This window comes from Vanessa tameamea, chromosome 10, assembly GCF_037043105.1.
Source record: "Vanessa tameamea isolate UH-Manoa-2023 chromosome 10, ilVanTame1 primary haplotype, whole genome shotgun sequence".
In the NCBI taxonomy this organism is placed as follows: Eukaryota; Metazoa; Arthropoda; class Insecta; order Lepidoptera; family Nymphalidae; genus Vanessa; species Vanessa tameamea.
In genome coordinates this window covers 7,589,199-7,602,561 of record NC_087318.1, presented here as the reverse complement: position 1 = coordinate 7,602,561, position 13,363 = coordinate 7,589,199, and the positions used below count along the sequence as shown (strand labels likewise).

Here is a 13,363-nt window from a genome sequence, read left to right as displayed (position 1 = left end):
GTAGCGATTCTATTCTAATTTTCTTGTTATTCCAATGTTTTCTTAGACTCTCGTCAATGTGTACTCTCTTAACTTCTGCTTTGATATGAATTATGAATACTACGCACTAGATATGGCGTTTCGCAAAATCACTCTGTTCAAATGAACTGAACTGTAGACTGTTCACCTGACATTACTGTAACTTTGCATTAATTCATTAGTATTAATTTAGCGCGAACAGAGCAGCGCTAATAATTCGAAAATCCGAATAAATGTATGAACCTGGACTTAAATAACAATTCAGTAGACATGTGAGTAAACAACTTGATGTTTAAGTGATTAAATACCTAGTTAAGTGTACTATAATAGCATACAATAAAAAATATTATTTTTAAAGACTACACCATACTACAATCTGTCATTCCATTGAGATGCCAAGGAAGAAAAACCAGCCTTTCTCTAGAGTTCCTCGAATTTAATATTTTTTAAAAGCCCGCCAAATCTATCTATCCCTTTTTTCACAGATAATAAAATCCTAAGTTAGGTCATAAGTCGATTAACAAAGTTTATGTTCGATTCCAGTAGACAAATAGTGATTGGTTCGAAATATAAAGTAATTAATATTCTAAATTATAATATAATTAATTACTGACAAGTCTCAGCTGCTGAGACATTTTCGTTTCATCATCCAGAACATACACATCATACATGAGTGATAACTTTGAAAGTAGCTATTAAAATATACCTATAGCTTATTCCAAACGAAGTAGAAAAAAAGTTAAACAAAAAAAAATCATACGATTTGCTAATAATTTTGCTATATTGTGTATTACAAAGAGTATGATTAATATATATCTATACATATAATAAAATTGGAGTGTCTGTTTGTAATATTAAAATAACCCATTTTTACTAAATGCATATGTATGTATACACGGTACATATACCAAAATAACGTTTTTTACAATTTTTGTCTGTCTGTCTGTTTGTTCCGGCTAATCTCTGGAACGGTTGTACCGATTTCGACGGGACTTCCACTGGCAGATAGCGGGTGTAATAAGGAGTAACTTAGGCTACTTTCATTTTAGATTTAATAAAGAATAAAAATAAAATCACGCTACAATATCCAAATAACTTAAATTCAAACAACGCGCACGAAGTCGCGGGCACAGCTAGTATATAATATAAGCCGTGGACAAATTTTGGCCTGTTTCGGAATTACGAATCAAACTAAATATTATAGTATTAATTTTTCTCAATAAAATTGAGATATACTTATAACAACTAATAAATATATAGACGTTATAAATTAAATATACCAACTTAGGATTGTTTTTGTTAGCGCAGTCTGTTTTACTTTATTAATAAATTACACCCTTTCCAAGCTGACAGGTTGCCTAGTATCACATACAATAATAAACTATTATCCGAAATACCAATTGTCCCGAAGAAGATACAGATTTCTGTAATAGATGAAAGCAAATTTAAAAAATAAAAAGATTAATACCAAATAAACAAAGCAATTCATTCTTGTGTACTTAAAAGCATTTTGGAAATAATAGTGTTAGAAACAGACTCGTATTTATTGGACGTAAGGTTACATGTTTGCGCATATAATGTTACTAGCTGTTTCCGCGGATTTATCCGCAGTTATTTCAGTTTGAAATAAAATAAAATGTTATTATTGGATGATCGGTTCAACAGATACAGATTTTATCTTCTACAAACTATTACATATATTTGTCTATTACATCTACACCGTCTAATTAATTTTGTGGTAATATTAAATAGCGGCCTTTAGTACCAGTTGAGAGTTCATGTTTGAAAACAAATTTCTACCAACGTCCATCGTGGTAATTTTTCTTTCGGTTGCTTTGAAATAAGTTCCTAGTTGTTATACATTTTTGGAGAGCTAAGAAAACGGTAATGTTTTTAAATTAATCTGCAAGACTAGTTTCATAACAATTTTTTTTGTTCTTAAGGCATTTTTGTGGAAAAGAAATTTTTTTTTTTAAATATTATGTTTTCCGTCTCGCATTTTTAAATTTGGACCGATAATTATTGTTTTAATATTGATAAATAACCATTGTTTAATCTTTTTTATAATTTAGAAGAAAAAATGAGATTTAGATCATAACATTTTTTTTAAATAAAGTTCTTAAGTTGCATTTTTGACTTTGAAAAAAACTAAAAAACGTGATAACTGAAAAATGGTTCACTTTTGCAGAATGCATATGGGGGTTAAAATTATCGCAAATAATTACCCCTATCACCTAACTGGAATACGTCGAATTACCAATAACCTTGTATATATAGATAATAATATCTGTTGAATATTTGATAGCATATGGCATAGGGCACAATCATACAGATTTTTATGAGCATATCACAGTTTTAAAAATATAAATTTATTAGGTAATTAACCAAACAACAAAATGAATCTTTAGAAATTGATCACGGCAGCGAAGACACGCATACTCACAGTGACCTGTTGTCAAAGTTTTTTGCAAAAGACAATTATAATAACAAAATTATTTTATCGATTTGCTTATTAATTTTACCAACTTACTTGACTATTTCCGAAGAATAGTCTTTATGCAAAACAAAATGAACTCTTTTGAAGATTTGATTTAAGGTATAGGTGATATTTATTTATTTTCATTAGGACAACCAACAGTAGATACAACATTACATCAAATAAAAAAAAAAATACAAATCAAAATTATCTAGGCAAAAGTTCTACTACTTATAGGTAGTCTCACGATGCCCTATCATATTGCACAATATGTATTAAAAATATAAATTAAGTATAAGCAATAATTACTTAGACAGAAGAAGTATAATATAATATATATATACAATGTACATTAATAAACAATAAGTAAAATATCAATTTTATAAATTATAAACAATACACGATCGTATAAATTGTTTTATATCGATCTATCGATGAATAAAATTAGTATTACAAGAAAGGGCTAAAAAAAAGGTCATTTCATACAAAAACATGAATAAAAATATATGTATGTACTTACTCGTATCTCAATATACTTATACTAGACGGAGTTGTGGTGCCATTATGAAACAAATTTATGAGGCCATCTTGTCGTCATGAAAATTCGACATACGTATCGGTTGTATTGTCGAGAGGATGAACAATAGTTTTAAGACACAGTAAGACTGTCTATACGTTCTTTGAAATAGCTATATCGTTATTTATTATGATAAGGATTCATATTCTATAACAATATATTGATGTAAAGTTATGAGAGTTTTTTTTCCATTTTTATAAACGCTCTATGCTTGGCGGTGAAGGAAAATGAGTTAGGTGATATTATGCCACATGTTTTTTTTTCTAGACTTACTTATCTGAATATATGTGGCCGCTGTTAGGAATACAGCAATTAGTACTTGGTGGTAGGGCTTGGTACGTTTTTCAAGCCTGACTAGGTAAGTACCATCAACTCATCATATATTCTACTGCTAAACAATACTTTGTATTATTGTGTTCCGATTTGAAGGGTGAATGGGCCAGTGTATATTAACTTAGTTCCCAAGGTCGGTAGCACATTGGCAAGGGATGTAAGGAGTGTTTAATATTTTACTGCCTATTACTACCTCTATATACTATAAAAAATAAATATATATTTGTTAATATTATATTTCGATGGCGCTGTAACACATCAATTGATCGCTATGACATAACTATGTACATATGATATACATTACAGGTTAATTCACCACCGCCATGCGCCACCGCATTGGAGATGTAAGCAATAATTAAAAATTCAATTTCTAAAAGTAATTAATTTGTCCATGTCCAAATCTCATTTTCTCTGATTATGACTATGACAGTAAATATTATAATGTAATGATTTAGTTCTAGATTATTACAAAAATAATAGTTATTATGCAATGCTAGTATCATTATGATAGTATCTATCTAGTATTTTTCCTTGTATATTAATTCATCCAAGTTATTAAAATACATATTATGAAGTTATCTGTAGGTCAAACAAGAAAACTGTAAAATTGCAATAATATATTACATTGTTAATAATTAATTTAGTAATAATTAAATAAAATGTAACGGAGCTCTAAAATACATAATTATTATCTATCTATGTATATGTATAATACAGCAAGGAATCTCAAAAATATACGGACGTATATTTTAGAGATTCCTAGTAGTTAATTCTCAATAATAAAGAAAATTTTATTTAAATGTTCATTTCGTTTTTATTTTCATTGTGGCATTGCATTAGTAAAATTTTGCCGTTTACAATAATTTTGAGAATATATAAGTATATGAATAGAATAATAATAGATTACAATAAGTTAAAAGAGCAAAATCAAAGTAATAAGAATTATTTCCAGTACAATAGTAGTCCCGATCTACTAAAAATACACTGCTTACTGATATTCTAGTTATTCCATGGTCCACGGTCATTATTTTATAGTTATATAGCGATATAGACATATATAATCTTGTATAAACATAGTATTGACAAATTACATTTAACTTTATTAATGAATAATTAATAATTTATTCAACTGATTCCAATGAATAAGAATTTAATCCCACGCTCAGTAGGACGTAGGCCTTCGACATCTCAACACGTGTGTAGTTGACGCTCATTGCGTAACAATGTCAAGTAGTTATCTAAATACAATGTCACTGATAACAATATATTAAGAATAACAATGAATATGGAAAAAATTGAAGATTTTTTACCGAGTCAAAGAGAAACGGATTTAGTGTTTTTTGTCAATGGAAAAAAGGTAAGTTTATAAGACATACTCGTACATCTGCTGCATGTAGGTATTTTTTATGAAGCTTTGGTGTATATGAATAGTCTCGAAGTTACGACGAAGTATTAATTCCAAGTGTCTAGAATAATTAAATTTTAGTCTAAAAATGATTATGCTTGAGATTTGGTGTACAAGTATGGTTAGAAATTAGACCGAGCGGTGTCTGCGACTTCGACTTGTCCGTTGTTTTCATACAGCATTCCTGTATTTATAACTACGTTTGTAGCAATACTTTAAGTAATTCTATTTCCTATATATTTCCCCACATACTTAATGAAACGCTACGTGTTTGCTTATGGAGGATATTCATTTGTTAATAAAAAATGTATTCATAAAGTATCGCGAATAATGTATGAAAACTACGCCGCTGTTAGTTCGCTCATCGCTGGAATGTAAGCTGCTATTAATTGCACTTACAATATGATTAAATTCTTGAAGAGAATGTTGTTTTAGCATAAGATAACATTTTGTACTTATTTTTTGCGTCCTTATTAATTTTTTTGGTATCTCGTTTCGGTGTTTAATAAATAATATTTTGTACTGTAATGTAAACTAATATACCTATATAATACTATATTAATTATTGTTGAGGTCATATCTTTTCTTTATCGTTTTATGTATTTTTTTATAATGTATTGTGAACTCTAATTATGTGATTCATTCTAATTAAGTTATTTATGTAGGTATGTGTGTTCAAGAAGGTAAATAAACCGCCTCGTGTTTGTTTTCCGTTATGTTATTGGTTGTTTTTTGCTATATGTACCTACCTACATTCATGTGTATTTATAATGTACCTTCAATCTGGGATTTTGCCATTTTGTTTGTAATCACCATTAAAAAAGAGGTTCGAATTACATTTAAAAAAAGGCGCGTTTTTAAATAGAACACGTGATACCTAGTAAGTCTTTAAGACTGAATTTAACTTAAAACCTGTGAAACTTCGGTTAAAGGAAAGCAAACAGAGGCTTTGGTACTGATAGTCTCATGAAATAATTATATCACTCTATTCGATTTAAAAACAAATATATCTTTTAATATTACAGGTCATTGAATCTTCTCCGAATCCAGAATGGACCTTACTTTGGTATTTACGCAAGAAACTTCAATTAACTGGCACGAAGTACGGCTGCGGGGAAGGAGGTTGTGGCGCTTGCACTGTCATGATTTCGCAATACTTAGAACATGAGAAACGTGTGAAGTATCCTTTTTTTAATAACAATTTTTATTGAGTCCAACGTAGACGCAAACTTTAGACAAATAGTTAAAATATTTGTTATGTATTATAATTTTGATTTAATTTAAATTAAATTGCGCCATAGTTGTATTACCAATAAAATTTCTCCAAAGTTTTATATTTAATAAATTAGTTTACTTGTTAGTTTTCAAAATTTAAAATGTCTGATTTACAAATTTCTATCAAAGTTGATGTTAGATAGTGTTTACAATTCATGTTACACGTAGGGTAGCTGATATAGGAAAGACATGGATAGGTACGCTCGAGGAAGTCGCGCATACATAAACTCTTGAAATCGGTGGAGCTTGTCCCGAGGTTGAAAATGTTGTTCTCAATACCCACACACCAAATCTTCGATGCGTACGACGTCAATTTGTTCATTTGCTGCCCTCCACTGTACTGTTTAAAAGAACTAGTGACGCCTCCCTCTCTCCTCCTCTGCCCTCTATCCTCAGCCCGAAGGCATGATTTTAGAAGACTGAGACGTGGAAACGTTTCTGCTGAACGGATATGGTCCTCTATAATTTCCATTCTCAACACTATGATCATATATTTAATCCAAACAAATCGAATATATGTAATCACATTAAGCAATTATTTTAAAGAGGCAAGATTTCATTAATTATTCAAGACGCTTATTTTTCAACCTCGACCTAGACACAGAACTTACAAACATGAAAAGTACGCCAAAGGTGGTAAATGCCTATACTGATCAGGAATGGCCACATTTTAAATCAAATTAATTGCTGTTCTTATTTTTGTTTAAAAATTTACAATGCTGTCACAATATGGTATATCCGGTACGGTGGAAGGGATTATTGCAATGATTCTTAAAAGATATTCCTTTATTTAATTTTAAAATAATTAAAAATAATATTCTTACATAGTACAGTCATATGGCGGTTAACGCATGCTTAACACCACTTTGCGCTGTGCATGGACTGGCTATAACAACTGTAGAAGGAATCGGTAACGTACAAGACAAGTTACATCCAGTTCAAGAAAGAATAGCTAAAGCACATGGGTCTCAATGTGGATTTTGTACACCGGGAATAGTTATGTCGATGTATGCTTTGCTTAGAAATAAAATTAAAATAAATTACGACGATATAGAAACGTCTTTACAAGGAAACCTGTGTAGGTGTACGGGATATAGACCCATAATAGAAGGGTTCAAAACTTTTATAGAAGTAACTGAAGGTGCAACAGAAAACCAAAAAACAACACACTGCCCTATGGGTAAAGATTGTTGTAAATTCAATCAAAATAATGAAGATGTTTTGTTCAATAAGTCGGAATTTCAACCTTACTGTCCAACGCAGGAACCAATTTTTCCTCCTGAGTTAATTTTGAACAATATTTACAGAAAATCCTTTCTTTTTTATAAAGGTAATAATGTTGTATGGATACGCCCACAAAATCTCAAAGATATCCTTATTTTAAAAAAAGAATACCCATGTAGCAAAATTATAGTCGGAAACACAGAAATAGGAGTAGAAGTAAAGTTTAAGAATAAATCCTATCCAATATTGATTTCCCCTAAATTAATTAAAGAAATGAATAACATACTTGTAAAAGAGTCATGTATTGAGATAGGAGCAGCAGTTTCATTAAAAGACGTAGAAGACTTCTTACGAAATCAAATTCACGAAAGTAAAGAAAAGGTCAAGGTTTTGAATGCCATAAGAGATATACTTCATTGGTTCGCAGGCAGTCAAATTCGTAATGTCGCTTCTATCGGAGGAAACATCGTAACTGCTAGCCCTATATCAGATTTAAATCCGATATTTATGGCTTGTTCTGCTAATATTATAATTTCTAGATTTGACAGAGGTGTTAGAAAGTTAGTCATCGACCAAAATTTCTTTCGAGGATATAGAAATGTAGCATTAGATGACGACGAAATAATACTAGCAATTGAAATTCCTTTTACGGATGATATGCAATTTTTTAAAGCATATAAGCAAGCCAGAAGAAGAGAGGATGATATATCAATAGTAACTGCTGCATTTAATGTTATACTTGATAAACAGAATCATTTTGTAAAAGAAGCTAAGTTATGTTTCGGAGGTATGGGTCCAATAACCGTTTGTGCCTTTAAAACATCGGAAACATTAAAAAATCTGCCATGGGATGAAGATATGGTCAATAAAGTTTTTAAATCGCTAAACGATGAACTACTTTTAAGCATTTCGGCACCAGGAGGGATGCATGAGTATCGCAAATCGTTGTGCCTAAGTCTATTTTTTAGATTTTATATTTACGTATTGAATGAAGTAAAATGTATTGGGTTAGAAAATAATAATAAAGATTTATGTGGATCTTCTGAACTACCACGACTGAAACCAAAAAGTTCTCAATGTTTTGAAATAAAAGTCAAGAATAAAATCAACCATAATGCTGTTGGAAAACCCATACCTCACATGTCGTCTATGAAACAGGCCACTGGTGAAGCAATTTATTGCGATGATGTTGTAAGCGTAGAAGGTGAACTATTTTTATGTTTAGTATTCAGTTCGGAATCTCATGCAAAAATTGTATCTATTGACTTTACAGAAGCTTTACTAGAACCCGATGTTGTGGCTTTTTTTTCTGCATCAAATTTGTCAAAAGAGCTCAATAAAATGGGACCTATACTTAAAGATGAAAAAATATTTTCCGATAAAATTGTCACTAGTCGCTCTTGTGTAATTGGTGCTGTGGTTGCAAAATCAGAGTACGCAGCCAGGAAAGCTAAACATTTAGTTAAAATCACTTATGAAAAATTACAGCCTGTGATAATTTCTATTGAAGAAGCTATTCTTCAGGGTTCGTTTTATGATGGATATCCACGTAAAATAGAAAAAGGTAATGTAAAAAAAGCTCTTTTACACTCGAAACATGTCGTAGAAGGGTATATTAGAAGTGGAGCGCAAGAACACTTTTATTTAGAAACAATTTCGGCATATGCTATGAGAAAAGAAGATGAATTGGAAATTATATGTACATCGCAAAATCCAGCAGAAATAGCAGTAAGTATTAATTATAACGATATACATTTAGAAAAATATTTATTTAATAAATAAAACCATTTTTAGGATACAGCAGCCAAAGTACTCGGTATACCAAATCATAAAGTGGTAGCTAAAGTTAAAAGAATAGGAGGAGGTTTTGGTGGAAAAGAAACAAGAGCAGCTGTGTTAGCAATACCCGTTGCCCTGGCTGCATATAACTTAAAAAAACCAATACGAGCAGTTTTGGACAGAGATGAAGATATGCAACTTACCGGTTATAGACATCCAATGCTTATTAAATATAAGGTTGCATTTAATGATGATGGTAAGATCGCGGCTGTAATCTACGACGTATATGCTAATGCTGGAAATTACATGGACATTTCATGCTCGGTAAGCTTTCTTTGAAATAATTGATATTTGTTTAAGTACTCGTAAAACAAAAACAAGTAACAATGATTTTGTTTCAGATGTTAGAAAGAGCAATTGCACATGTAGACAACTGTTATTATATACCAAACATAGAAGTGAATGGATATCTTTGTAAAACAAATATGCCATCAAATACAGCTTTTAGGGGTTTCGGTGCACCAAAGGCTATGTTAGCCGCAGAAACTATGATAAGGAAAATAGCAGATATTCTTGGGAAGAAATATGAGGAAATTGTTGATATAAATATTTACAAAGAAGGAAATTTAACCCATTTTAATCAAAAGCTTACTTATTGCACTTTAGGTCGATGTTGGAAGGAGTGTATAGAACTTTCTGATTATTGGCATAGGAAACAGTTAGTAGAAGATTTTAACAGGTAGTGTAATATTCATAAATATATGCTAAACGAAATCTATTCGAAATATACTTTTGTTAATTAATTTTAACTTCTTTATTATAGATCGCACAGGTGGAAGAAAAGGGGTATCACTATGGTTCCAACAAAATACGGTATTTCATTTCACACTGATTTACTAATGCAGGGCGGCGCATTATTATTAGTATATAACGATGGTTCAGTTCTCTTAACAATAGGAGGAATAGAAATGGGTCAAGGACTTTTTACAAAAATGATTCAAGTGGCATCACAAGTTTTGCAAGTAGATGTTTCGAAAATTCATATAAGTGAAATGGCCACGGATAAAGTTCCAAACAGCCAACCCACAGCAGGAAGCATGAGCTCTGACTTATATGGAATGGCTGTAATAGATGCTTGTAATACTATAAACAATCGATTAGAACCTTACAAAACTAGTAATCCGAATGGAAGATGGGAAGAATGGGTTTTCGCGGCATACCTAGATAGAGTATGTTTGTCAGCGACTGGTTTCTATGCAGCCCGAAAAATAGAATACAATCGAGAAACGAATGTTGGAGATCTATATGAATATTTTACCTACGGTGTAGCGTGTTCTGAAGTTATTATCGACTGCCTAACTGGCGATCATCAAGTTTTAAGAACCGACATTGTAATGGACGTTGGAGAAAGTTTAAATCCCGCTATCGATATTGGTCAAATTGAAGGCGCATTCGTTCAAGGATATGGATTTTATACGATGGAAGAAATGTTATTTGCACCGACCGGCGAAGTAATTTCAAAGGGTCCGGGTGCCTATAAAATACCTGGATTTTCTGATATACCTAAAGAATTTAATGTATCACTTCTCAAAGGTGCTCCCAATCCACGAGCTGTATATTCGTCAAAGGTAACTTTTGAGTTTGTTTTAACTTCTTATTTAAACACTTACAACATTATGAAAAAGAACACCACGGCTTGAAACTCATAAATAAGGCCTATTATTTAATAAAATATTTTTTATATAATAATATAAAATTAAATTGTATTGAAGTAAAATACCTTTGTAAATTGGTTGAAAAGAGTAATGATCGAGTGTCTTGCTGATTCTCTTGGTAGAATCTACATTCCAAACGTTATTTTACTGCTTTGTATTAAATTCAATACTGAAATATGACGTTTCAATAGTATATTTTATAAGCTTTCTTGAAAAAATAATATTTTGCGTTTGCCTAAAATTGGCAATTGGACTTTGAATATGTTTTTATTGAAAGTAATTCAGTGATCATTTTCTTAACTCGAGTATATAATCGATGTTCTTTTTCAGGCCATTGGTGAACCTCCCCTTTTTTTGGCTGCGTCAGTTTACTACGCAATTAAAGAAGCTATTAAAGCCGCTAGATCTGACGCTGGATTTGATATGGAATTTACCCTAGATGTACCGGCAACATGTGCTCGAATTAGAATGGCATGTGAAGATCACATCACTGAGCAGGTACTAATTTTATATCTACTGTCTATGTTTATATAAATTAATGTTTTAAAGTGTGGTATGATTTCCTATATCATTCATATGAGTACGTTGAAACTGTTGGTGACACTTCAAGATTTCAAGTATAGTATAAATAACGTAACAAAGGTGATAAACGAGCTGAAAGAAAAATATAAAAGGCTATGCAATGCCTGTCTGTATTAACTAGTCTAAAATAAAATTGCAATTTAAAAGTTTTTGATTTAAATATATTAAATAAATTGGTTATCGCCTTAAACTAATGTAGTAATTTTGCAGTGTAAAAGTCTTAATATTTTGTGTATTCATATTTTGCGTTTGGCTAAAATTAGCGGACTTTGAACGTGTTTTTATTGTATTACAAATGTTATAATCATATGTTCAACTACTTACATTATTATGTTTCATTATTACAGGTAAAACCAACTATTATGAAGAAAGGAACTCCGTGGAACGTTGTACCCTAAAAGTCAGTACCTAGTAATTAGATCACTAATTACTAAAATATATATTATATTTTTAAAATATTGTCCGCAAACTATTTTATAGAACATTTTATATTGTTTTTTTTTCTTTTATTATATTAAAAATTAAAACAAAAAGCTTGTTTTCATTAGTAACTTTTTTATAAATAAGTTAACCTAGTACAGTCGACAAAATAATACCTAAAAGTGTAATATAAACAAAATATTAGTCACCAGCGGACCTGGTACACATTGCCGTGGCTACGTTATACTGAGAATAATATTGTATGAAAATATTTAAACGAAAAGGTTCTCTGAAAAACACTGAATATTCATTTCAAATTGGTTTCATGTCAAAATGTACAGCAGTTATTTGATTTTGGGCGTTAAAAAATGACAATATTAAAAAGTAACGCAAAAATCTTGTTTTCATTAGTAATTATTTCATTATAAAACTAACCTAATATAGTCAACAAAATATGACTGTTGTATAATTGTTAGCAAACCCGTCCACGTTTTGCTCTGTGGCCAAGTTATACATTTGTTGATACGTTTTATTTTGTCGCCGTTGTAATATGTATACTTAAAACTTAATAGTAATTACATTAGTATTTGTTTTACTCATAGATTTTTTTTGTTACTACTGATAGTCCAGGAGGAGGTTTTGCATTTTCGGTTTTGTTTTACGCCGAGTGATTTTATTTTACTTTATTTTATAGATAACTAATTAGGTTATCTGCTTCTTTCGAAGCATCCACGGTGGAAACGGTGTCGGAGGATGTAAAAGTTGTAAAAAAGTAATACTATTCTTATAGTGCACGCATCTAATTATTTACTTTTGCATTTGTAAATATACACAGTAAACTTTTAGGTAACTAATTAATTTTCATTCAGTGTGTAATTACTTTATTTTTTTTTCTTATATATTTACAAGTTTATGCAAACGAATGACATGTAATGCTCAAATTATTGAATGTATGCTGCATTCTATTATGTATTTTTTTACTTACAATTACATTACTTTACAATACTCTAAACAATTTGTCAGTCGTAACATTCATAAGTTGTTTTTAACGCAACTTCCCAGACTATGACTAGGCTTGATTTCTTCCACCAATTTCATATTAGAATAAATTCTGTACTTTTTTTACCAATTGACAAAAAGCAGACTAAGTCAGAGATAATATTTTACTATTTTAATATAATTTATTTGTAAGTTAAAGAACAATCAAGATCTACTCAAAATATGTTATATTTAGAAAACCGGTTAGTAAACGTAACGAGTATAAGTAGGGCCTTGAGTGAAGTAAGTTAAGCCTCTCGTTGCCTGGAACTTCTAGGTGTTAGAAAAAGTTGAAATAAATGTAGACCCACACCTACTATGAAATATCAAACAATACAAAGAAACTCGTCAAATAATTAAATGTAAGCACATTTTCCCGTTATGAAATAAATATTATATTGTTATTTTTTAAAACAAGCCTTTATACGAAAAAAGTAATAGTAGATGAGAAGTGCAAATAAATTATTTGAAATTTTTGAAAAACTTTATAACACCATAGTAACATATAAACATACTTATTT

General features: G+C 30.5%; 1 protein-coding gene across 1 annotated transcript; it reads left to right on the top strand.

Annotated features, from left to right (window-relative positions):
• The first annotated feature begins 4,566 nt into the window (after positions 1-4,566).
• LOC113397927 (xanthine dehydrogenase-like) lies at positions 4,567-11,882 on the top strand. The gene is made up of 8 exons (XM_026636491.2): positions 4,567-4,761; positions 5,835-5,989; positions 6,918-9,036; positions 9,103-9,411; positions 9,489-9,826; positions 9,911-10,715; positions 11,133-11,300; positions 11,732-11,882. Exons 1-8 carry the CDS (start codon positions 4,684-4,686, stop codon positions 11,780-11,782), a joined length of 4,023 nt encoding a protein of 1,340 aa, XP_026492276.2. The 5' UTR covers positions 4,567-4,683; the 3' UTR covers positions 11,783-11,882.
• Positions 11,883-13,363: the final 1,481 nt, after the last annotated feature.